We start from the raw sequence: 26,593 nt of genomic DNA, 5'->3' as shown, positions 1-26,593 counted from the left end.
CTCCGGGCGCGGGGGGCGCGGAGGGCACCGGGCGCTGCCAGCCCCGCTCCCGGCTCCGGCCCTGCGCGGAGCACCCCCGGCCCGGGGGGTCCCTGGGGCTCCGGGGAAGGAGGGGCAGTGCCGGGGGGCTCTCCCTGCCGCCCGGGGTGCTCCGGCTCCCCATGCGCTGCCCCTGAGCCCGAGGAAGGAGCAGCCCCTTCCCTTCCCTGCGTGTTTCCAAAACAAGGGAAGCGGCAAGGAGCGGAGGGAGGGGGGCAGGGGGTGCCGGGCTTTGGGCTGAGCCGCAATAAAACAAATCGAGTCCATTTGAGCTCCATTAAGGTCACATTAGCGAGCGGCTCCGGCAGATAAGCCCTGATAAGGAGCGCAGACCACCAAGCTCCTGCGGGAGGGGAGGGGACGCTGGGACAGGGACGTGGGACAGCTCCGGGCCCCAGCTCCCTCCCAGTTTGTCCCAGTTCGTCCCAGCGCTTCCTCGGCTGAGCCGGCAGAGCCTTATCAGAGCGTGGGGAGGGGTCAGGGTACCCCCATGAATTTGGGGAGCGGGGTCGTGTCCTGGCACCCCGTGGGACAGCGGGGGGTCCTGGGGAGCCCCTCGGGCCGGGGGGTGATGCTGCGCCTTATCTGAGCCCAGGGAACGGCGATTTCAATTAAAATTCCAGCCGGGCTCGGCCGGGTGTCCGCTGACAGCCCTGACAGAGCCGGGCTGGCCGCGGCCGGGCTGGGCCGGTGCCTCCCGCCCCGGGGGAAGCGGCCTGAAAGGGGAGGCTGGATAAATAAACGGCCCCAAGCAGGCACGGAAGTGAGAGGCTGCAGCAGGAGGGAAAATAAATCCGGTGGCTGGGGGAGAAAAGTGCTCGGAGCCCCCCACGGGTGGGTTCGAATTCCTGGGGAACACCCGGGCTCATTCCCAGCCCCTGCGTTGGGCTCCGGGTGCTTTCACACCCCTGCTGCTCACGGGGATGTTAAAGATTCTCATATGAAGGATTTCCCAGCCTTTCTGTGATTCCACGATTCCCATTTTCCAGTGCAAAGTGGGAATTTTGGCTGGACACCCCACGGGAATCACTGAGCTCACCTCCCCTGGTTCTCAGGCTCAGGGCTCAGCATCCCCTCAGCATCTCCTGAATCCCTTTGGTGGGGGAAGCCCAGCCCAGGCCCTGCTCGGTGATTTTTTTCCTCTTACACTCTCCTCTGAGATGCCCCCTTTCTTTTATTTTTTTTTTTATTTTGCCTTTTTTGTTTGCCATTTTTTGAAATTTTTGGCCATTTTGGGGGCCATTTTTGTGTTATTGCACTTGCAGCCCACCCCCCAAAATTCCCATTCCCACAGAGGAGCGAGGCTGCGGCTCCTTGACCCAGCCCCGGCTCCTCAGGCTGGATCCTCCCCCCGTGCCTCCCCTTGCCTCAGTTTCCCCGCTCCCAACGCCCTCCCCAAGCCCAGCCCCGTGTCCCGCTCGCCCCCAGCCCTTTCCCGGTGCCCGGGGGATCCACGGCCACGTCTGGCCGCTTTGTTGGGCGCTGCGAGCAAACAGGGCTCGTTTTACACCTCGGCGCCAAGGTGAAATGCTTGGCTGCGATCGAGACGAGCAGGAAGGAATTGGGGGAAGTGGCTCCATCCGCCCCTAATGACTCCGGGATTAATGGGCGGGCGGGGTTTGGCTCTCGGCACCCGCCGAAGGACGAGCGCCGCTGGGCTGAGGGATGGGAAATGGATTTTCAGCCCGGGTCGGTGTCCCGGGATGGCTTTGGGGCCGCGTGGCCGCCCCCGTCCCGCTCCGTGTGCATCCCCCGGGTCCCACCCAGCCCTCCCTCGCTGGCAGGCGGCCTCTGCAGCATCCAGAGGCTTGGATGAGGCTCCTAAATCACCTCACAGGTGCTCCCCGGCCAAAACCTGCTGCTGAGCCTTCCTGCAGCTCTTTTGGGGTTTTCCCAGCGGCATCCAGGAGGGACCAGACCCTTCCCAAGGGGCTCAGGCCATTCCCAAGGGGCTCAGGCCATTCCCAAGGGGCTCAGGCCATTCCCAGGGGGCTCAGGCCATTCCCAAGGGGCTCAGACCATTCCCAAGGGCTCAGACCATTCCCAAGGGGCTCAGGCCATTCCCAAGGGCTCAGGCCATTCCCAAGGGGCTCAGACCATTCCCAAGGGCTCAGGCCATTCCCAAGGGGCTCAGACCATTCCCAAGTACGATCTAGGAGGGATCAGAACATTCCCAAGGGATTTATATCCTTCCCAGGGGGCTCAGATCATTCCCAAGTGCCATCCAGGGGAGATCAGACCCTTCCCAGGGGGCTCAGATCATTCCCAAGTGCCATCCAGGGGAGATCAGACCCTTCCCAGGGGGCTCAGGCCTTTCCCAAGGGGCTCAGGCCATTCCCAGGAATCTCAGGCTCTTCCCAAGTGCTGTCCAGGAGGAACCAAACCTTTCCAAAGGGGCTCAGGCTCTTCCCAAGTGCCATCCAGGGGAGATCAGACTCTTCCCAGCGAGGACTAGACCCTTCTCAGAGGGCTCAGACCCTTCCCAAGGGGCTCAGGCCCTTCCCAAGGGGCTCAGGACATTCCCAGGGGGTTCAGGACTTCCCGAGTACCATCCAGGAGGGATCAGAACATTCCCAGAGGGGATCAGACCATTCCTAGGGGTCTCAAGCTCTTCCCAAGTGCCATCCAGGGAGGATCAGACCCTTCCCAGGGGGCTCAGGCCCTTCCCAAGGGGCTCAGACCCTTCCCAGGGGACTCAGTCTCTTCCCAAGTGCCATCCAGGGAGGATCAGACCCTTCCCAAGGGGCTCAGGACATTCCAGGGGGCTCAGGACTTCCCAAGTACCATCCAGGAGGGATCAGACCATTCCCAGGGGGGATCAGACCATTCCTAGGGGTCTCAAGCTCTTCCCAAGTGCCATCCAGGGAGGACTAGACCCTTCTCAGAGGGCTCAGACTCTTCCCAGGGGACTCAGGCTCTTCCCAAGTGCCATCCAGGAGGAATCAGACCTTTCCCAAGGGGCTCAGGACATTCCCAAGTACCATCCAGGAAGGGATCAGGCCCTTCCCGGGGGGGACCAGAGCCTTCCCAGGGGGCTCAGGCTCTTCTCAAGCACCATTCAGGTGGGATCAGACCCTTCCCAGGGGGATCAGAACATTCCCAGGGGTCTCATGCCCTTCCCAAGTGCTTCCCAAAGCTCTGGGCCCGAGTTTGGGCAGGGATGCCCCCGGGGAGTTCCTGGGAAGCGCCGGGGAGGATCCATGGCCGGCGCCCCTCGATCCCGGCTCCCTCGGGCGCTGGGCTGATCCGGTTACGGCTCTGCCGGGCCGTGACTCCTCTGTCTAACCAGGTTAGGTGAAACAGGGAGAAAACCACTCCGGGGTGGGACGGGAGCGTTCCCATGGCAGCGGCACCGGCGCGGCTGCCGCGGTGTCGGGTTTCGGAGCTATCGCTGCCGTGCATCAGGAGCTGCGGCGGCCGAGGAGCATCCGAAAGCTCTGGAAACCCGAACCCGCCTCTCGGGAGAGCCAACACCCCCCCAGCGCCTCAGCCCTGCCGCGTTTTGGGTTGTAAGCGGTCAGGAGTGAGGGAATAACGGGAATATTGACACTGGGAATGTTGGGAAGGTGCACGGGGGGGTACAGGGGACTGCGAGCACAGAGCCGTGCATCCGCACCTCCGAGGGGTTTGGGGATGCTCTGGCACAGCTGAAATTCAACTTGAAAGGGTTTTCTACATCCTCTGCTCCCTCCCAGCTGCTTCTGTCCTTTTCCACCAGCAAAATGAAAGAAAAAGTGGGGAGGATTGGAGCGGGAAGGAGTTGCAGGGGGATGAGGGGAGGAGATTCCCTCCCCAGGGCTTTCTAATAAACATCAGAGGGGAAAAAGAAGAAAAAAATTCTTCCATTTCAGAATCCATGGGATAAAAATATGAAACTTCAGTGGATTTTCATGGGGAACCCGCTCTGTGCCTCTGGGGTGGAGCTGGGTGTCAGGACATCCTGAGGAACCCCAGACTGGGCCAGCCTCTCATCTCCTGTGCCCATTTCATCTCTTCTTTCCCCAATTTTTACATTTTTTTGCACTTGCCCAGGGCTCTCCATCACTGCTCTGTTCGACTGGGTGTTATTCCCACTTTTGAACTCATTATTCCTGGGTTTTTTAGGACCTGTTGGAAACAGGAGGATGAAGGGGGACACAGGGTTTCTCAGTTGTTGCTTCTGGGATTTCTGCTCCCGGTGGAAATTTTCTGGGCCAGGACTTTGGGATGGACTCAAAGAGCAGAGCCCTGGCTGGAATCGTGAGCCAGCAGTGCCCTCTGCTTGGCCAGTCGGGATCTGCAGCTTTGCTTCTGCTCCAAATCCCCAAAACTGGGCGTTGGGAAGGTGGGAAAACCCCCCTGGGCTCCTCCAGCCCCCGGGTAAAGAGCAGCCGGGCAGTGACGGCTGCCAGCGGGAATTGCTGATTTTTGGGGTTTTGCTGTCTCAAAGGAGATAAAATCCAGCGCGGTTCAAAGTGCTCCGAGTTCTTTTTAAAGGGATTTTTTCCGTGAAGCCTCGTGAATGATTGGGGTCGGGGCTGGCGGTGGGAGCGGGGTGAGGGAAGGAAGGAACCGGGAGATGCCGGCGGGGGAGCGGGGAGGCTCCGGGGCTGCGGGGGCGCGGAGCCGCCGGTCAGCAGGTGGCACAAGAGGCGTGAAAAAAACCAAAACAAACCGAAAAAACCCAACAACAACAACAACAAAACCGGGATAAAAACCTCCTGGATAAAAAAATAAACACCAAACCAAACAAAAAAAAAAAAAAGCCGCGGAGTGCTTCACCCCGGGACAGGCGCGGGTCCCTTCCAGCCTCGCCCGCATCTCCCGGAAATTCCCGGTGGGATAATGGCTCGGAGCATCCCAAACTGACGGTGGGAAGGCAGAGTTCTCCCCCCTCAGAGGGTGGGGTAGGCCTGGGATGGAATTCCCAGAGAATTTTTCCATCTCTGCAAGTGTCCTAGGCCAGGCTGGACAGGGCTGGGAGCCACCTGGGACAGGGGGAGGTGGCCCTGCCCATGTCAGGGGGACACTGGGTGGGCTCTCAGGTCTCTCCTGAGCCCAACTCTTCCAGAATTCCACGATTCTGGGATTTCAAAGCCATGGCAGAAGTGCTGGGATTTGCCTCCAGCTCTGGAACTCTGGCCACATCTGTTGGGTTTGGGCTTTGTTTTGCTTTTGGTTTTTTTTTTTTTTTTTTTTTTTTTTAACAGGAGATTTATTTAGATTGAGGAAAGATCCCTTGGATTCTGGCCTAAAAATGTAACTGAAAATATCTGGATTAAATAAACCCCGAAACCCAGAATTGCTTCATTTTTGTTTCTCTGATGTCACCCCACGCTGAAATCCCAGGCATGGCCCAGCTTACATCCAGCCCTGGAATTCCAGGGCAGGGGAAATGCCTCAGGAGTTCCTGACTCTTTGTGCCTCTCCCACTTCAAATCCATCACTGGGCTTGGAGAGCTCTGAGGCTACTGGAGGTCACCCCAAAAAGCCCAGGAATTGAAGTGAAACAAAAAACATTGAAAACCCTGGTGAAAGCCGAGGCTCTGAGGAGAAGCGGGGATCTTCCAAGGGCTGCCAGGAGCAAGAGGCTCCTTGACACCACAAGGGTGAGAGCTGGGTCTGCCCAGGGCTGGAAACGCCACCAGGAGGGGCAGAAATTAAACCCAAGGTCAGAGACGGACAGAAATTCATCAAAAGATCAGGGATGGCTGGGAGAGCTTGAGCATCCCAGGAACGCCAAACTGGGACTGTGACTCCTGTCCCAGGTGGAGGTGGAGGAGCCAAAACCTTAACCCACAACCCTAACCCTGAACCATGACCTTAAACCTAACCCTAACCCTAACCCTAACCCTGACCATGACCTTAAACCTAATTATAACCCTAACCCTGAACCATGATCTTAAACCTAATCCTAACCCTAACCCTGAACCATGATCTTAAACCTAATCCTAACCCTAACCCTGAACCATGATCTTAAACCTAATCCTAACCCTAACCCTGAACCATGACCTTAAACCTAACCTTAACCCTAACCCTGACCATGACCTTAACCTTAACCTTAACCCTGACCCTAAGGCACAAGTTTAACCTCAATCCTAACCCTAAACCATGACCATAACCCTAAACCTAACCCTAAACCTAATCCTAAACCATGACTTTAACCCTAACATTAACCCTAAACCATGATCTAACTCTAACTCTAACTCTAACTCTAACTCTAACTCTAACTCTAACTCTAACTCTAACTCTAACTAACTCTAACTCTAAACCATGACCTTAACCCTCATCCCAACCTTAACCCTGACCCTAAACCCCAACCCATAACCCTAACCTTAAACCATGACCTTAACCCTAACCCTAACCCTAACCCTAACCCTGACCCTAAACCCTAACCCTAACCCTAACCCTAACCCTGACCCTAAACCCTAACCCTAACCCTAACCCTAACCCTAACCCTGACCCTAAACCCTAACCCTAACCCTTTTCCCTTTAACTAACCATGACCAGTTTGGTTTTTCAGGACATAAAGATTCCATCTGGAGCAGGGGAAAGGCTGGAGAGGGAAACAGGGGTGCAGAGGAAACGGGGATCATCCTCAGGAGCCACAATCCGCCTTATCCTGGACTTTCACTCCGCCTAAAAATGGAAATCAAAGAGGGAAAACAAAAAAACTCCGTCTGTGTGGAAATCTGCCATCCCCCCAGGAGCTCATACTGGTTTTACTGGTTTTTCCAGCTGCTCCTGGAATAAAACTCCTGGGTCGCTCCCAGGTATTTTGTGCCTGAGGTTCCTGGTTGGATCCAGGGGGGTCACAGAAAACCTCTCTGATGTTCTTTCCAACACCGATTTTGGCTTTTTTGGGAAAGAAAAGTCTTTGGAAATCCAGCTTTGTGCACCGAGGAAGGGCTGGCTCCTTGGAAATGGTGGAAGTTTATGGGGAAAAGTGACTTTTTGGGAGTCTGGAAGCAGGGAATCCTCCCTGGGATCTGCCCAGGAACATGGCAGGGTTGGAACTGGAGGATCTGGTTCCATCCAACCCAACCCATTCCATGGCTCCATGGTTTTCAGGGATTCCCATCATCCCATGGGTTGGAGGATCTGGTCCTTTCCAACTCAACTCAACCCATTCCATCACCCCACGGTTTCCCAGGATTTCCAGCCCCACCATCCCATGGGTTGGAAGATATGGTCCAACCCAATCCATTCCGTGGCTCCGTGGTTCTCAGGGATTCCCAGCCCCACCACCCCATGGGTTGGAATATCGGGTCCCATTCAACCCAACCCAACCCAAGCCATTCCATGGCTCCATGGTTTTCAGGGATTCCCAACCCCATTGTCCCATGGGTTGGAGGATCTGGAGGATCTGGTCCTTCCCAATCCAATCCAATCCAATCCAATCCAATCCAATCCAATCCAATCCAATCCAATCCACTCAACCCAATCCAACCGTTCCATGGCTCCATGGTTTTCTAGGATTTCCAGCCCCACCATCCCATGGGGTGGAGGATCTGGTCCTGTCCAACTCAACTCAACCCAACCCATTCCATGGCTCCATGGTTCTCAGGGATTCCCAGCTCCACCAGCCCATGGCTTGGAAGATCTGGTCCCACCCAACCCAACCCAACCTAACCCAACCATTCCATGGCTCCCAGGTTTTCAGGGATTTCCAGCCCCGTCACCCTCTCAGTCCCTCAGATTAATTTTTGGCCGCTGCTTTCCACTGAAATTGATGAAAATACATCCAAATCTCAGGGTCCTGAGAATTCCCTGGCCAAATCTTCACCCCTCTGCATTTCTCCTGCCTTTTCCTCTGCTCCTCACCCATCCGAGCTCTCCCAATGGGAATCACCTCTGGATCCAGGCGATTCGAGCTTTGATTTCTATTTTTAACAACTCCACTCCTTTTATTTTTTGAACTCCTTCCGTATTCCCGCTCGGAATGGCTGAATCACGGCAGCAAAGACAATATCCCTCATGTCTGTGGCAGTTTTTCTTGTCCTTCACTTCTGTGGGAGTTTTTCTTGTCCTTCACTTCTGTGGGAGTTTCTTTTCCCCTGCTTTTCTGTTTTTCTCAGTTCCTGGGAGGCAGGAAGGGAAGTCTGGTCCCGAATTTCATTCCCAGCCCTTTGGAAGTGCCAGGGATCCCACACCAGCCTCCCTCCCAAAGCTGGCAGGAAGGGTGAGGACTGGGAAAATCTGAATTGGTTTTCCCTTTGTTTCATCACAAAACTGCAGAAACCCCCATGGACAAGAAAAGAACATCCAGTCAATCCTTTGGATCCTGGCCAAATCAAATTCCTGGGGTTTTTCCAGGGGAAAATCAACCAGGATTTTAATGCTTCCCGAGCTCTCCGTCACCACTGAGCCCAGATTTCCTTTTCCAGGGCTTTTTTCTTTGTCACCAAGCCTTTTCCAGGGAGCTTTTCTTCATTATCCAGTGTAAATTCCCTTTTCTAGCACAATTTTCTTCATCACCGAGCCAAAATTTCCTTTTCCAGGATGATTTTCCTCCCCGTTTTTCCACCACAGAAAAATTTCCCTTTTTTTTGGGAATTCAGCTCCCTCCATCACCAGCACTGACCTAAATTTTATTCCCAAATCTTAAAAACTCATCATAATTCTGGAATATTGACGAGGTTGGGACTGCAAGTGGAAGAGTCTGAGGGAATTTCCAATGGTGCCTATAACTATAATATTAATATATAAATATTAATTATGAAAAATTAATTTATTTAAAGCACTTATTTTAGTCACCTTATTAATTTAATTTTATGAATGATTATGCAATGATAATAACGATAATTAGTATAATAATAATAATAATAATAATAATAATAATAATAATAATAATAATAATGCTGCAGCAACACTAATAGTGCAGGGAGTGGCATGAGTTCAGCTTTAAGGTCCTTCCAATCCAAACCTTTCCATGATTTTAGGAAGAGAAATCCTTTAATAATCCTCTTCTATTCCCAATATTTATTCTTACACTCTCATGCAATGGGAAAATGATTTTTTAAACTTTGCAGCAACTTTTGGAGCAGAGTTGGAATTAAGATCCCACTTGCCCTCTGCTGATTATTAAATGTATTTTGATCTTCCAGTGGAAATCTGAGATTTCCTGACTGGATAAAATGCACATGGAATTCCAGCTTCCAGGTGTTTTATTTCCCTGCAGGGGGGTTGCAGCTGCATTCATTAAAAAGTACTTCTGCCTTAATAAGTTGGCTGAAAAAAATGCAATTTCCACGCCAGGCCATAAACAGCCAGAGGAGACAGCCCAGTTCTGATGCTCAATCCAAGGAAAAAAAATTAAATAAATTTATTTTAAATGATATTAAATTTATGTTATATTTATATTTAGTTTTAAATGCATAAAATAATTATAAATTATTTTTAAAATTTATTTTAGACATTAAAAATTTTTATCCTGCTGCGATCAACAGCCCAATAAAGACTCGGACACCAAAACCCTTTAAATTTGAGTTTTTATTTCATTGCAGAAGAAAATCCAACGTAGGCCTCATTACATTATGCATCTTTAATTATAAAAATAAGCAAAGAAAATAACTTGCCTCTCTCTCCTCGCTATGATATGTTTCAAATAACCTTTATATGAACACACGGAGCTTTACAAATGTCATGGAAACAATAAATAAGGACATATACCAGATATGCTCACTGTTTATTCCAGTACTCAGCAAAAAAAACCCAAAACCCAGAACCCCCCCAAAACCCCCAAACTCTCTCCCTTTTCCCTTTTCTAGGTCTCTTTAAATTATAAATACAAAGAATGCAAATTTCAATGGCACAAAAACGTCTAAAGTGCAAACAAACCACGAGACTCATGCAAACCTTCCCAGAGAAGCCCCTCCCCGCCCCGAGAGAAGAAAAATCCTTTTGTGAGACCAAAACCACGAAGCAGAGATCAACTCTGGGGTGAAATTGCTGGACCTGGTGGTGGGGATCTCTCCCACCCAAATCCAAACCTTTCCCCCATTCCCGAGGGATGGGCAGAGCTCCCAAAGCCCCTCGGCAGAGTGGGGAGAGCTGGGAGTGCCCAGCTCGGGTGAGGGATCCCAAATCCCTCCCTGCTCCAGCACAGGGACCAAAGCGGCCTCAGAGCAGCTCAAACACTGGGAACTGTGGCTCCTTGGGACAGGGGGAGCTCCCGGGGGTGTTTCCAGGGGTGATCCCTGGGCCACCACAGCAAACCCCACCAGGGGCAATCATCTCCCCGCTCCTCTTCCCACCCTCATGCAGGAGACAAAGTTGGAATCGCTGCTGGAAAGGGAAATTTCATGATGGCACCCCAAAAAAAGATGGGACTGGGAGGCCCAGGGCTCCTCCCCAGCCCCAAACCTGCTCTGGGCACCTTCTGGGGTCACAGAGAAATGGGTGGGTGGAGAAGCCACTTTCCATGAGGAATGTCCCTGCCCCGGTGTCCATGGAAAGCTCCTGGGAGCTTTGGGATCCCACAGTGGGAGCTCTGGAGCACTCCCAGGTGGGGCTGGACCACTGCCCCGAGGCAGGGAAAGACTTTTTGTGCCCAATTCCCAAATAAAATCATGGACTGGAGGCACAAAGCCCAGCAGAATTCCCTGGCCCCCAACAGCTGCTGGATGGGAAGTCAGGGATGGGCTCCTGGGATCAATTCCTAATTATAATCCCAATTTTAGGGTCAGGATATTCCAGAAGTTTTTGCTTTTCACCTCTCAGAGCTTCTTTGTGTCGGCCTCTCCATCCCTGCCTGATTCAGGAAGGAGCAACTTTGCATCTTCCTTGCCCTGCACGGCTCTGTTTGGAGTATCCCAAAAAAAATTACAAATTCTGACCCTCCACCAATGTCAGCAATATTTTTTTTGCTGCTTCCAATTCTCTGCCAGCACTTCTACGTTTCGTGAAGACAGCGACATCTGAAACGCTGCCACTGCATCTGGTTTTGATATTGTAGCAGCAAGTTCTGGTTTAAAGGCTTTGTGGTTTCCCAAACAACACAAAAAAAAATTAAAATAATATTGCTTCAGGTTTCCATAAGAAAAAGAGATCCCTCCTTGATCGGCTCTCCAACGCTCCGAGGCAGAGTCTCCCACGCTGCAGGGACTTCAAGGCGTGGGTTTGGGGTTGGCCTGGTGGATCCCACAGCACTGAGGGCGTTGGGTGGATCCCACACCGTGAAGGAAATTTGGTGGGTCCCACACCATGAAGGAAATTTGGTGGGTCCCACACCACGAGGGGAATTTGGTGGGTCCCACACCACGAGGAGAATTTGGTCGGTCCCACACCACAAAGAGCATTGGGTGGATCCCACAGCACAAAGAGCATTTGGTGGGTCCCACAGCACAAAGGGAATTTGGTGGATCCCACACCACAAAGGGCACTGGGTGGGTCCCACACCATGAAGGGAATGTGGTGGATCCCACAGCACAAAGAACATTTGGTGGGTCCCACACCATAAAGGGCATTTTTGGGTGGATCCCACACCACAAAGAGCATTTGGTGGATCCCCACCATGAATGGCATTTGGTGGATCCCACAGCACAAAGGGCATTTTTGGGTGGGTCCCACAGCACAAAGGGCATTTTTGGGTGGATCCCACAACACAAAGGGCATTTTTGGGTGGGTCCCACAGCACAAAGGGCATTTTTGGGTGGGTCCCACAGCACAAAGGGCATTTTTGGGCTCACCAGGGCCTGGCTGTGCTGGGGAGCAGCTTTGGGGTCTCCAGCTCTGCTCCTCTTCCCAGAGCCCGCTGAGGAGGAGGAGGAGGGTGGAGGAAAGGCAGCTCCCAGAGGGTTCATTGTGTCCTCAGCTTTCCTGCTGCAGCTTGAGAGAATGACGGATTTTCCCTGCCTCTGCCCAGAAATCCTGGTGGGAATTTTGCCCCGTGAGATTCCCAAAGGATCTGACAATTCCAAAATTTCCAGCAGCTCTGCCCTGGCTCTAAGTGCATTTCCTGGCAGCCCTGTGGGGACAGGACTGACCAGCCTGAGCTTGGGTTTCTATGGATTTTGCCTCAATTTCAGCTCTGAAAGGCTGTTCCTGGTCCTGCAATTCCCATCCTAAACCTTTCCCCTCTTCCTTTCTTAAAAGTCCACTGAGTGGAATGTGAACTCCTGACTATGACAGAGGTGCTGCTTCCAGGAAAAAAAAAGCAATAATAATAATAATAATAATAATGATGATGATGATGAAAGAACTGACTTACAAAACTCAGTTTAGGCAATAAAGTTATTCTGTCCTGCTCCTTTGAAGCAGGCTCTGGTGGAGTTTATGTACAGTACAGACAGATTTTAGCACTATTTATACCACAGTTAGAGCAAGGCCTTTAATACTCTAATCTTAAGACAGGCTTTGTTTCTGTTAGGCTTGGTTTAAAGCTTCAGGCAGTTAAATACAGTACAGAGATGTGAGCTTTGAAATACAACACACAATTATGGGACCTCCTGACCAGCTCCAGCCACAGCCTCTTTCCATGGTGGAACACGTCCCTCTCCTGCTTTGGGCTTTGTGGGGTGCTTTGAGCTCATTTTGCACCAGCTCCTGGTGACTAAACCATGCAGCAAGTTTGGTAAATCCTGACTTAAACGTGTTCACAGCACTCTGCTGGAAGGATTAGGACTGAGGGTGACACTGCAGGACCAGGAAGGTGACATCCATGTTCGTCCATGGCCAGCATGGATTCATGACGTGAATCCCACGGGTGTTTTGGGGTGTGTGGAAGTTTTTAGTGCATCTTTCGTCACCTGCAGGAGAGGACCAGCTCCTCCCCTCGGTGCTGAACCTCCAGGCCCGGGTGCTGTCAGCACAACAGTTTGGGACAAAACTCAGCCTCCAAACGTTGGGAGTTTGGTGCCTGAAGGCCCAACCACTGTAGGGATCTACTAAAGACTAAGATTTTTGGGGATAACAGATTTTTTTGAGGGGAAGAGAAGAGACAGAGCCGTCTGGCTGGCGGGAAAGCCGCGACACCGAACACAGACCCATGCAGGAGTGTTGTTGGAGAGGAACAGAGAAGATGAACTAACTAAACGAGCCCTAAGGAACTAAACCCAGCTCCTGGGGGTTAAAACACCGACAGTCCAGTGGCTTTGGGTGCAGCACTCCTAGAGCAGAGCCCTCAGCTTTGGTCGTGCTCGGCCCGCCCCGCCCGCTCAGGCGCGCTCGGCGGAGCCGCGCTTGGCGTGGGCGGGCGTGGAGCCCTCACCTCGCAGGTTCCTGAGGAGCAGCTTCAGCTTCTGGGGCTCCGAGAGCCTCCTGCGCAGCAGCTCGGCGCGGGGGTGGCCCTGGGCGCAGTGGTCGCTCTGCAGCAGGTGGAACAGGCTGGCCATGTTGGGCCCCAGCTTCTCCATCAGGCTCTCCTTGATGGTGCTCACCGTGTCCTCGTCGCACTCCAGCAGGCTCCTCACCAGCTTGTTGTAATACCTGCAGCAGAGGGACCTGGTTAGCCCACGGGCTCACCCAGCAGCTGACAAAAGTGCAAGACCAGGGTTTTGAGCTCAGCCAGAGCGTGTTGGGAATTGATTTCTGACGGCGTTCTGGTGGAATTTTTAAGGTTGGGAAAGGCCTCGCAAGGTCAAGTCCAACCTTGTTGTCGCTGCACCCAAACTGGGAGAGGAGCAGGCAGCTCTGTGGAGGTTAAACTGATGGACTACAGAGCTCAGCAGCCCTCAGAGGGGGACATGGGGACACTTGGGCAGGGCTGACCAAGCCCTGGAGCCCCTCCCGAGGCACAGCAGCTCCTCCCCCAGCCCAGCAGAGGATGTTGTGACACGCAGAGGAACAAAAGCAGCAGGATTTTCCAGCTCCAAGGTGAGGCTGGGGGCTCCCAGAGCCTCCACTCCACACCCTGGGCATGGAGGTGCTGTGCCCCTGGCACAGAGAAGGAACACCATGGCCAAAATTCTGATTTAATTGCCCTAAACCAGCAGCTGCCCCAGCTCTGGGAGGTGAGGGGTGAGCACGGTGGGTTTGGAGTGATCCTGGTGGATTGGGAAGGTAAAACAAGGAGCTGAGAGATTAGGAATGGGTTAAAGGGTGTGATTTGCTCTCTGCTAAACACCGAGTTCCTGGAGCTTTGGGAAGGAAAATAATTGATGTCGGCAACAGCAGATCCTGCCGGGATCCCAGCCTGGCCTCTGCTCTGAGGCAGAGCCACGACTGATCCATCCCTGGGGCACCATCCCCTTTGTCCCTCTTGTCCCTTACCCTGCACAGCCCTTACAAGGACCAGAAGGGGGAGAAGCAGCCCAGCCCAAGCCCGGCAGACCCCTGGGGATGGACCTTTAGCACCCACAATCCACTGTCACTTCCATTCCCTTTGTCCCTCTTGTCCCTTTCTCTTTCAAGGGCCAGGGGGAGAAGCAGCCCAGCCCAAGCCTGGCAGACCCCTGCGTTCCCTGGGGACAGCTCCGTGGGACAATCCGTGCTCACTCCCAGCCCACCATGCACGGAATGCCGAGCGAGGCTCCCCCTGTTCCCCTGCCTCCTCTCCAGCTGCATTTCCCCTCCCAGCAGCCCTGGGCACAAACTTCTTGTCCAAGGAGCAGCCAGGTGTGGTGGCAGCTCCTGAGAGAGACAGAAGCTTGGTGAGTTTTCCCAGCATTGGCCTGGGAAGCTTTGGGGAGCTGGAGATAAAAAGTGTTGGGGAGCTGGAGATAAAAATGTTGGGGAGCTGGAGATAAAAAGTGTTGGGGACCTGGTGATAAAAACAACCTGCAGGTGTTGTTTCTCTAACATCTCATACAATTGTTTATAAATGGGTGTATAACAATCATAAGATTGTTATAAATGGTTTATAAGTTGTTAATTAGCCAATGGTGACGGTGTTTTAATTAAAGGACCAATCAGGTCCACCTGTAGTGAACTAGGCTATAAAAAGCAACGGGTTTCTCAATAAATTGAATTTTCTCTCTGTGAGTGCCTTGGGAGTCCAGGTCACTTTTTGCCCAGGCCTGACTCGGATGCTGACAGCACAGGGGTGCTGCCCTGCACTCCCAGCCCTGCTGAGAATTCCCCCAAGGAATGCTCCCCCAGGAGCAGGGCTGGGACAGCACCTGGCACCCCCCTGTGCCAGGGAACATCTTCCCAGGGAGACAAAGTAGGGAAAAAGGGCAGCAGTCCCACACTCGCTGGGATTTCTGCCTGAAAGGACCTCGGGGAATTATTTTAAGCACTTTAAGGTCACGGTGACATTTTTCCACAGGAGCAGAGGGGAGAACAGCCTGCAGGTGGAGGAGGGGAAGGAAGAGGGAAATGAGAGTTCCCATTCAAAGTCCTTTCCCAACTCTCAGCCCCGGCCTTTGGAGCAGCCAGGGGAGGTCAGGTGAGGTCAAAGCCTGAGCTGCACAAAAGGACCAGGCTCTGGCTCGCTCTGAGCCTGGCTCAGCAGGGCTGGGAGCGAGGTCTGAAGCGGAGATGAGCAGAGCTGAGCCAGCCACAGACCCCGCTTAAAGCAGGGCCAGACACAGGTCCCATCCAGCGCCGTGCCTTCCACGCTGGGACACCTTCCCAGAGCCCTCAGAGCGGGGCTGTGAGCTGAGATTTCCCCGAGATGAGATGGCAGGAAGATGCAATGACCTTTAAGGACTTCCCCTGGGGCCGGGCCAAGTGGCACATTCTGATCCCGGGGCTGGGAAAGCAGGATGCTCCGGGAGCCCTCAGCCTCACCTCGGAGCTGGGAAATCCTGCTGCTTTTGTTCCTCTGTGTGTCACAATATCCTCTGCTGGGCTGGGGGAGGAGCTGCTGTGCCTCGGGAGAGGCTCCAGGGCTTGGTCCTCTCGCAGGAGGTGGCCAGGCCTGCCCAAGTGTCCCCATGTCCCCTTCCAAAGGCTGCTGAGCTCCACAGCCCATCAGTTTAACCTCCATGGAGCTGCCTGCTCCTCTCCCAGTCTTCCAGAAATCCTTTTTCAAGGGTTCCAATTCCCCCCCAAATTTGCTTGTTTCATTTTCAGTCCCCCCAGTATAATTTTGCCTTCTCAATTTTGCCATTTTCTGAATAGACAAGAAAAAATATCCCCATCTACAAGAGAGTTTTCTGCAATAGGAACTGGATCTCCGTGATCCTGGTGGGTCCCTTCTGGCTCTGGATATCCTGGGATTCTCTGAATCAATTTCTGCTGGTTGATGCAACACAAAATGAATTAATCACCTGCTGACCTGTCCTGGGGCAGGTCTGGAGGCTTGGGATGCTCCTGGGTCCAGCCAAGGCCATCCCAGAGGAGCTGAGGCCACGGCCAGCAGGACTCAGAGCTCTGTTTGCACTCCAATCCCAGAGTTATTGACTCCAACAGCTCCAAAAGGTCCCTTTTATCCCAGTCACAAGACTCAGCACTGATTGTTCCAGGACTGGGAGCAAGAAATCCCTGCCCTGCAGCGTGACTGCAGCAGCCCTGGAGCTCCCTGTGTCCCTTGTCCTTGGAGGACGGGGACAGGGCAGTCCTGCTCAGGGACAGGCAACAGAGTGACACTGCTGTCCCTACAGGGACAGGGGACAGGGGACAGGGCAGTCCTGCTCAGGGGAGGGTGCCAGGCAGCAGAGTGACACTGCTGTCCCTGCAGGGATGGGGACAGGGGACAGGACAGTCCTGCTCAGGGACAGGGAGCAGAGTGACACTGCTGTCCCTGCAGGAACAGGGGACAGGGTACAGGGGACAGGGCAGTCCTGCTCAGGGGAAGGTGCCAGGTGTGACACTGCTGTCCCGGCAGGGACAGGGGACAGCCCCAAAGCAGAGCAGTGAGAGCCCCAGGCTGTGCCCAGGTTTGATGCTGGCACAATGCCAGTGCCCCCATGACAATCCATTCTCCCTGGTGTCTGCTGTGAGATGGGACCAGAAGCAGAGCAAAGCCGAGGTCTGACCCCTTCATCCCTCCGGAACCAAGAGAAAGTTCCCCTGGGAGTGCTCTGCTTTTAACCCCCTGTGTTCTCAGAGGTGCATCCATCTCCTCAATATTCAGATTTCAGCACTGATTGATTTGACCACAAACTCCAGAAAAACCTCCCTTCCTTTTCAAACCAGGACATCAGAGACGAGGAGCACGGGGTTGGCACAGGGGGGCTGTACAGGATCGGGGTGCTGGCTCCATGCTTAAATGGTTAATGCTGTTAACCATTAAATGTTGTTAAATGGTTAAATGGTGTGCTCTGTCTCACCCCCGGAAAATGAAGGGTTTATCCCAAACCTGATCCTCCCCTGCAGTATCACGGATCTGTACTCCCATTGGCCCAAATCTGATTCTGCACCACTTTGAATCTCCCTGTTAAGCTGTGCCAGGGAGACCACAGAGGCTCTCCTGGCACTTATTGCTCCTAATCTTTTCTTTCTAACAAAAGAAGGGTGAATTGTGGTGTTCCATGTGAGTTAAATGGTGTGCTCTGTCTCACCCCTGGAAAATGAAGGGTTTATCCCAAGCCTAATCCTCCCCTGCAGTATCACGGATCTGTACTCCCATTGGCCCATTGTCCCAAGGTTTATTCCATGCCCACTTTGAATCTGCCTGTTGAGCCGGGCCAGGGAGACCACAGAGGCTCTCCTGGCACCTATTGCTCTTAATCTTTTCTTTCTAACAAAAGAAGGGTGAATTGTGGTGTTCCATGTGAGTTAAGTGGTGTGCTCTGTCTCACCCCTCATTATCCCAAGCCTGATCCTCCCCTGCAGTATCACGGATCTGTACTCCCATTGGCCCAAATCAGATTCTGCACCACTTTGAATCTCCCTGTTAAGCTCTGGGAGGAGACCACAGAATCTCTCTTGGCCCTTCTCTCCTGGGCTCTCCCTCTCTCCCTCTTCCCCCTTTCTCCCTCAGAAACCACGCTGCTCCTGGGAGTGGGACCCCCATCCCTCATCTAATTAGCACCCCCAGAAGCCGTGTGGGGTCTCCTTGCCTGCCTGCTGCTACCAGTGAACACACAGCTTAGGGGGCTCCCCAGGGACCCCAAACAAACTGCAACAGCTCCGTTCATTCTCCTGGCTTTTGGAGCAGTAAGGTGACCTGGAGGACAAGGGCTCTGGAGGACAAGGGCTCTGGAGGACAAGGGTTCTGGAGGACAAGGGTTCTGGAGCACAAGAGTTCTGGAGGACCAGGGCTCTGGAGGACAAGGATTCTGGAGGACAAGGGTTCTGCAGGACAAGAGTTCTGCAGGACAAGAGTTCTGGAGGACAAGGGTTCTGCAGGACAAGAATTCTGGAGGACTAGGGCTCTGGAGGACGAGGGCTCTGGAGGACAAGAGTTCTGGAGGACAAGGGTTCTGGAGGACTAGGGCTCTGGAGGACGAGGGCTCTGGAGGACTAGGGCTCTGGAGGACAAGGGTTCTGGAGGACTAGGGCTCTGGAGGACAACGGCTCTGGAGGACAAGAGTTCTGGAGGACAAGGATTCTGGAGGACAAGGGTTCTGCAGGACAAGAGTTCTGGAGGACAAGGGCTCTGGACCACAAGGGCTCTGGAGGACGAGGGCTCTGGAGGACAAGGGTTCTGGAGCACAAGGGCTCTGGAGGACGAGGGCTCTGGAGGATGAGGGCTCTGGAGGACAAGGATTCTGGAGGACAAGGGCTCTGGAGCACAAGGGCTCTGGAGGACCAGGGCTCTGGAGGACAAGGGCTCTGGAGGACCAGGGTTCATTTCCCAGGTGCCATGTGAGCCCCAGGAAGGGGATGGCTGTGAGCACGGTCAAGTTGGGATTTACCAAACTCTGCATGGTTCAGTCAGCAGGAGCTGGCACCACGGTGCAGAATGAGCTCCAAGCTGCCCACAGACCCCAAAGCAGGAGAGGGACGTGTGCCACCGTGGGAAGAGCTTGTGGCTGGAGCTGCTCAGGGGGTCCCACAGTCGTCTGGAGAAGGGAGTGATGGCAATGGATGGGCAAGGCCAGGCTGGAGCAACCTGGGACGGGGAAGGTGTCCCTGTCCTTGGAGGGGTGGGATGAGATGGGGTTGAAGGTCCCTTCCCACCCAAACCATTCCATGATTCCCTGAGCAGCTCAATGTGCCAGAAATCCAAATTAATCAGCCTGGTTGGGATCATTGAGCGTTATAGTGCACCCAAACAAAAAAAAAAAAAAAAACAACATTTAAACAAACTCCAGGCTTTGGAGTAAGTGACTCTGAATAATTTTATGATTCTCCTCTGGAAATGCTTTTAAATGTATTTCCCAAAAGGAGAAATAAATGTATTTGCCCAGAAAGGGAAACGTGTATTTCTCAAAATGAAAATCAAGTGTCTTTTTCCAAAAAGGGAAATAAATGTATTTCCCAAAAAGGGAATTATATGTATTTCCCAAAATGGAAAATAAATGAATTTTCCCAAAGAGGGAAATAAAGACGTTTTCCCAAAAAGGGAAACAAAGGAATTTTCCCAAAAAGGGAGATAAAAGTATTTCCCAAGAAGAGCAGGGAGAATGCTGCCCAAGCCGAGCAGGGTGTGCAGGGGCAGGGAGCTTTCCTGGGCTGGGATGTCCCAGGAGCTGCCCAGGTTTATCCCCCCCTCCCCTGTGGTTCCTGCCCCTCCCGATGCCGGGCGTTCCCGTTCCCTACCGGTTGGAGAAGTGGTTTGGGAGCTGCACCACCTCGGTGATGGCCTCGGGGTTGCGGCGGGCGATGCCGCACAGGTCCAGCTTGCTGTAGCACTCCTCCTGCACCTCGGAGATCATCCTCTGGAACGTGGAGCACCTGCGGATGGCCAGGAACACCTTGGATGTCACCCCGTTGGCGATGCACTTCAGGCTCTCCTTCACGAAAGCTTTTCCCTGCACATGGGAGGAAAGGCGCCTTCAGCGGAGTGCCGGGGAATCCGATAACAGCCAGAGCAGGCTCCCGGTGCCACAGGGATCTCGGCTTTGATCGTGGAAAGAGAAGGGCCCAAAGCAAGGGGGGCAGCGGGAATGGGGCTGGGAATGGAGCAGGGAATGGGGATGGGGATGGGGCTGGGGCAGGGAATGGGGCAGGGAATGGGAATGGGGATGGGGCTGGGAATGGGGCAGGGAATGGCGATGGGGATGGGAATGAGAAGGGGAATGGGAATGGGAATGGGAATGGGAATGGGAATGGGAATGGGAATGGGAATGGGAATGGGAGTGGGAATGGCAATGGTGATGGGGATGGGAATGGCGATGGGGATGGGAATGAGAAGGGGAATGAAAAGGGGATGGGGCTGGTAATGAGGCAGGGAATGGGGATGGGAATGAGAAGGGGAATGGGAATGGGAATGAGAAGGGGAATGGGAATGGGGATGAGAAGGGGAATGGGAATGGGGATGGGAATGGGGATGGGGCAGGGAATGGGGCAGGAGCGTTCCCGTCAAGGATGCTGCAGAGCTGGTGCTGGGGCTGCTCAGCAGCAATGGCCTCAATGGCCCAGGTGGAGCAGCACCATTCAGGGGGTCAGGAGCCCCTTTTTATCCTGTTTTTTGTCCCTTTGGATTGGTTTCTGTTTGGATCCTTCCTCTGCATGAACGTTTAAGGTGTTTGATTGGCCCTGACAGCTCTGTCCAGGCTGGCTCTGGTGCACTTCACTGAGGTGGGTTATGGTACCTTGAGCACTGGATTTCTTACAGCGACCCTTTTAGCCCCTTTTACAATAAAATTACCAAACTAACAGCACGTGCTCAATGATCTATCAACTATTTTACAACAGTTTCTAACTTGTTTTCAACAGACTCCAAAGGAAGGCGAAGTGTTGTGGGTACTCCACCAGGCCTGGCTGTGCTAATTACCCTCCTGCAATTACAGACACGGCAGGGAATGGGATTTGAATGCTCCCAATTACTGCAGACTTGTCCCTGTCAGCAGTTGGGATGCTCTGAACTCCCATTCCCAAAGGATTGAGGCAGTGGGAATCTTCGGCCTGGAAGTGCCAGGAGCAGAGATGGAGCAGCTCTGCCCCACAGATCTGTTTAACACCAATTTAATGCCAGCAGTTTAACACTCCTGGTTCAGACCTCAAGGGCCTTTATGAGCTTTTAAATCCGTTCTTCGGAGCAGGAGCCAGGGGCTGTGTGAATTTTGGGAGGAAAGACAGAGGGAAAAGGATTTTGGCAGAGCACAGCCCTCCAATATTGTCCCGTTTATTCTCCCCGCAGCCCAAATCTGGCCGTGCAGTCCCAGACCCTTCCAAGTCAAAGCCCAACCCTGTGCCAGGTCACACAGTCAGGAGATTTATTTTGTTAGAAGAACATTTCTATTTCCTCCTGGAGAGGAAACCTTGCTCTCCACCCCACGGAACCCTCCGTGCCAAGTCCTCACCCGGAGCAGGGAGCGGGTGGAAAAAGAGCCCTGGAGGACGCGCTTGGAGCCAAAAATGGGGGCTGAGAGGAGCAGCAGGAAGGGCTGCAGGGAGGGGAGGGTTAATCCTGCCCAAAGCACAGCTTAAATTAAGGCAGGCATTGAGCGGAGCTCTTAGCACGTGCTTTAAAGCCCGCAGGACTTGTCCGGGGCATGAAGAGGCGGCTCCCGTTTATTCTCGGCCGGGTTTTATTTTCGGCCGGGATTTATTCTTGGCCGGGTTTGATTCTGGCCGGGCTTGATTCATTCTCGGCCCGTTTGATTCCCGGCCGGGTTTTATTCCCGTGCCCTCTGCGCCCGGGCCGTACCTGAGTGTCGAATTTAGCAGCGCTGTAGAGGAAGGATTTGCAGATGTCGTACATCCCGTCCGTGTCGCACGTGGAGTTCTCCAGGCAGGCGAAGGCTCCGCAGCCCACCTGGAGGGCACTGTTCAGGCACCGAACCACCTCGGCTGCGGGAGAGAGAGGCACAGGAACATCAGCACACCGAGAGCGAGCCCAGCACCGCGGCCAAACCCTGCCCAGCCCTCGGCCAAATCCTGCCCAGCCCCTGGCCAGGCTCAGAGCTTCTCTGATACCCCAAAATCTGCCTGGGAGAAGAGATGGAGCAGCTGGAGAAGAGAAGGCTCCTCCTGGAGAAGAGAAGGCTCCAGTGAGACCTCAGAGCCCCTCGTGGTGCAGAAAAGCAGATTATAAAAAAGTGAGAGAGGGACCTCAGAGCTCAGAGCCCCTCCTGGTGCAGAAAAGCAGATTATAAAAAAGTGAGAGAGCGACTTTTTATATGCACACTGCTAGAACGGCTGGGATTGGTTTTAAGCTAAAAGAGGAGAGATTTAGGTCAGGTATTAGGGACAAAATCCTTCCTTGGAGGGCAGTGAGGCCCTGGGACAGGGTGCCCAGAGAGGATGTGGATTCCTCATCCCTGGAAGTGTCCCGGGCTAGGTTGGAGCACCCTGGGAAAGTGGAATGTGTCCCTGCCCATGGCAGGGGATGGAATGAGCTCTAAGGTCCCTTTCCAACACAAACCATTCCAGGATTCCATAATTCTATAAATCTATGATTCTACGATTCCATGATTCTGCAATTCCTGGATTCTATGATTCCAGGATTCTCTGAACACACGACCAGCACCCCAAAGAACAGAAGTTCCAGCTACCAAAGCCCTCCAGGGTCACACACGGATTAAAAGAGGCAGCACCTCACACTCCTCGCTGAGATGGGGACCCAAATGTCCATCCCAACCCAATTCTCTCTCCAGGCATTTGCACCTTCATCCCAAGTCCCTCTGAAGAAGGAGCAGGGATGAGGATGGGCCATGGAAAACTCTGGGTGCTGAGGTCTCTTCCTGGGGGAGCAGCTTTGGCTCACAAAACCGCTGGAAAATGAGATGGAAGCGCCGGCAAATGCCAGCAAATTGGAAATTGCACTCGTCGGGAGGCATTGGCGCTTTCCTAAAACGCCTGAATTGCCTAGAAAGAAGCTTTGAGCTCGAGAGTCAATTCTCAGCGCCCAGAAGGACTCGATCCGGCAGCTCGGTGCTAAAGCTGCCCCGGGAGCTCGCAGGCGCAGCCAAAAAAGGTCATTTTGCTGAAGATTCGGGAGGGGAAGGGAAATTTGGGCAGAGAAAGTTCAGGTAACGCCGCTCCGGGACGATTAAACGCCGGGGGCAGCGGTGCGGCTGAGCACGAGGGTATCCGTGTCATCCCGGCTTTCTCAGAGCAGATCCAGTGCATTTTAACAATGAATCAGCAGAATTGCCACATGATTGCCCTGGAATTAGCCGGGATTAACCTTTCTGGGCGAGCCCAACATCTGTCCCCTCCCGCGCCCGGGCAAGGCACGTTCATCGCCTCTGCAGCTCATGTTACCAGACATTCTTGGGGAAGAAATGCCCAGCCAGGGTCCCTCCAGCCCCGAGGTGTGGGAAAAGTGAGCCTTTGTTGCGAGAGAACACACCTTACTACATCTGAGTTCCACCCTAAAGAGAATTCTTTATAACCGGGATTTTTCCGGAAAAAAATATCCAAAAACAATAAAGAAGAAATAATATTAAAAAAATTCCCCCAATTAACCCCTCGCCGTTCCGCGCTCCTGCTGACGTGCCTGAAGGGAGGAATATTTGGTAATTCATCCCCTCCCCGGTTCATAACCTCCCGCAGCACGAGCCAGCCCCATAATTAGCTTTCCACAGGTTCCAATTAGAACTTCGCTCGCAGCAGACTCCGGGTGCGCGGAGCTCTGATTGTTTCAGGCACCGTGCGAGAGGGAGACCCCACGTTTCCATAGCAACCAAATACAAAAGCAAATGGAGCAAACACCCCGCTCCAACGCCGCAGAGCCTTGCGGATCTAAAATAAGGCAGCTGCTAATGAGCTCCGAATCGGAGCGTTAATATCTTTGCGGTACAGTAGAGGCGGATTTTTAATTCCCATTGTTCCAGACAATGTCTCCAAGTTATCTAAGCGGCAAAGTCCTCACATCCAGGGCTCGCTCGCCAAAGCAATTTTTTTTCTCCCCTTCATTGTGGAAGCAAGTTTGGCAAATGTCACCGATGTATTTTTACAGCTGCCCGAGAGCGATCGGTTGGCGACGATCGCGGCGAGCAGGGGACACTTTCTGGGCTGTGCCTTCTTCCGAGCGGCGGCTCGGGCTGCCCCTCTTTGAGCAGATGTTCCAGAACAATGGGGCAGTCCCAGAGCCGCGCATCCCATCAACTTCCTAAAAAGCAAGGGTTTAACCCCAGAGCAGCGCTGCGCCGGGGAGGGGAGAGGGATGCATGCAAGCAGGAAAATCAAAATGCTCAAAAGTGCGCGGAACTCCTCGGGGAGCTGCGGGAGGAGGGGAGAGCCCGGATCGCATCCTCGCAGCGCTCCCGGCTCCGCCAGGAGATTCCTGCTCCGGCTCTGCACCAGCAGCTCCTGCCAGCCCTGCAAGGAACATTTGTGCCGCCAGCCGGTAAGTTTATAAGGGGAAAAAAAGAAAAAGAAGGAGAAAAATCAGCAGCAGAGAAATGTGAGACAGTTTAAGGCACCGGGGCTGCGGCTCCGAGCCCGGCTCGTGGCGTTACCTGAGTTCTGCGCTGCCACCCGCGCTTTCCTGGGGCTCACCGAGTCATTCTGCTCAGCTTCGTAGGATGCGGATGCACTGATCAGCAGCAGCAGGAGAAAACCAGACTTTAGGAGCATTCTTTGACAAGTTTCCGCTAAGTGTGGGGTTGGGTTGGTTTTTTTTCTTTTTTTTTTTTTGGTGGTTGATTTTTTTTTTTTTTTTTTTTTTTTGGATGTGTGCTCCTCTCCTCTTCCACTCCGGCTTGAGCAAAGATGTGGAGCTGGATACGCGCTCGCAGGAGGGAGGGCAGGAAGGAGGGAGGATCCTGGCGAGCCCGGGGATGAGCGCAGGGATGTGCGGAGGATCCGGGTGGCCCCTCTGGCTGCTGCTCGCTGGGGGACCGGGAGCTGCGAGGGTTTTATAGCCGCCCTTATCGGTCCCCCCCGGGCTGCGGAGCCAATCGGTGGCGCTGGGCAGAGCCAGGGGAGGACTGGACTCATTCAAGCCCCACAAAACTGCAACTTCACAGGAAGAATATTTTCCAGCCCATTAAAAGTACCTGCCAAAGAACAATGAGCGAAAAGTTCATCCTTGGAGGGGCGGTGGGAAAGGGAGGGGATGGGGGGGACGCTTCCTATGGATCACGGAGCTCGAGGAAATGACAGCGCCGTCCTAAAGCGCCCCCACCCCAAAAGAAAATCACCTGCCCGTGAGGAAAAGCTGCTCCCATCCGTCCCAGAGGGATCCCGGGGCTGGGGCGGCTCTGAGGGGCTCGGGGGTGGGGGTGGGGGCTGGCAGGGATCCCTCGCTCCTGCCCCGGCTCTCACCTTTCCCTGCCGGTGCCTCCCTCCTGCCCCAGCACGTGCGAGCCCCGGGACTCAGCCCTGCGCTCACGTAGGCACATGCAAATCCCTCCCTGCCCCAAACCTCGCCTCACCCTCCCTAGCTCCCCTCACCTGCGCCATTCCCCCAGAAAATCACCTAACCCCCAATTCTTAGGTGTTTCATGGTTTTCCTCGCCCCCCCCGCCCCGCTCCAAACTCAATCCTATTTTTCAGATTTCATAACGGGAAGAGGCACTCTAATGCCTGATTCCATCTCGCTTCTAATGGGCACGTAATGAGGATTAACACGCTGCAGGATTGATTATCCCCGATCCCAGAGACAATTTAAAGCTCCGGGTGTTCCAGGGATGCAAGTGCAGCAGGGCTCTTAAGCCTCAGAGCTGAAAGGAAATCGGGAAAGGTGAGTCCAGAAAGATTTCCAGATAAAAAGTTACACGTTCCTGCAGCTTAGAATAAACCCAAGGATTTAAAGATCAGCTCTGGCCGATCTGAGCTGAGATTATTTGGATCAGGAGCACGTTTGGGGCTCACTCTGCCACCCCCAGGACCCTGTCTGGGAAGGGGAAGGACTCTCAGCTCTGTAGTGCCAGGCAAGGAAATCCAGCTTGGATAATCCATGGATCCATTCAGGGACAGAATTCCCATCTGAGGAACCCGTTGCACAAATCCCGTTCAAATGGAGGTGCAAAACTCCCCATTTGGGGCATTGAGTCGAGTTTACGGCAGCTGAATTTAAAATAAGAAAGAATTTAAAGAGAAGCAGGAGAAACTCTTTCCATGGGGCTCCAGAAGCTGTGCCTGGTGCTTCACCCCATTCCTGCCTTTTTGTCCCTGGGAAAATGGGATCCCTCTGGATCCTGCCCAGCCCTGTCTCCACTCTCTCCAGGGAGGCGCTGCCAGCCCAGCTCGGGCAGCGCTGCCCCGTTCCCGGTGCTGTCGGCTCCCTTTGGAACGGGAACAGGAGCGGGGCTGTGCTGCTGCCCGGGGCTGACAGGAACAGCTGTGCCAGATGTTCCCAGCGCACGCCAAAAGCCCTGAAACAGGAGGGTTTCGGGTTTCGGCTCCGGTTTGGGACACCGAGCCAAATTCATTAAATAAAGAAAAAAAAAAAATCAAGAGAAAGAAGCAGCAGCCCCACAAAGCGTTGTGGTTTCTCCACTTCAGAGCCCCGGTCCAGTTTGGAAGCGAGAATAATCCCGGAGGGTTTGATCCTGATTAAATCAAAAGTAACTCTGGCAGCCACTTCAATGGGGGCTGACTCAGGGCTCCAGCGCCCTCTCCTCTCCCTCTCCTCTCCCTCTCCTCTCCTCTCCTCTCCTCTCCTCTCCCTCTCCTCTCCTCTCCTCTCCTCTCCTCTCCTCTCCTCTCCTCTCCTCTCCTCTCCTCTCCTCTCCTCTCCTCTCCT

General features: G+C 53.7%; 1 protein-coding gene across 1 annotated transcript; it reads right to left on the bottom strand.

Annotated features, from left to right (window-relative positions):
• Window positions 1–9,492: 9,492 nt before the first annotated feature.
• STC1 (stanniocalcin 1) lies at window positions 9,493–24,843 on the bottom strand. The gene is given in 6 exon segments (XM_059870612.1): window positions 9,493–13,446; window positions 19,552–19,763; window positions 21,605–21,747; window positions 24,363–24,682; window positions 24,714–24,807; window positions 24,810–24,843. Coding segments are annotated over 6 exon segments (1,074 nt in total). The 3' UTR covers window positions 9,493–13,175.
• Between the last annotated feature and the right edge of the window lie 1,750 nt (window positions 24,844–26,593).

Source organism: Haemorhous mexicanus, chromosome 30 (genome assembly GCF_027477595.1).
Source record: "Haemorhous mexicanus isolate bHaeMex1 chromosome 30, bHaeMex1.pri, whole genome shotgun sequence".
In the NCBI taxonomy this organism is placed as follows: Eukaryota; Metazoa; Chordata; class Aves; order Passeriformes; family Fringillidae; genus Haemorhous; species Haemorhous mexicanus.
Note: the sequence above shows the minus strand (reverse complement) of the source record. Positions and strands in the feature narration are given on the sequence as shown.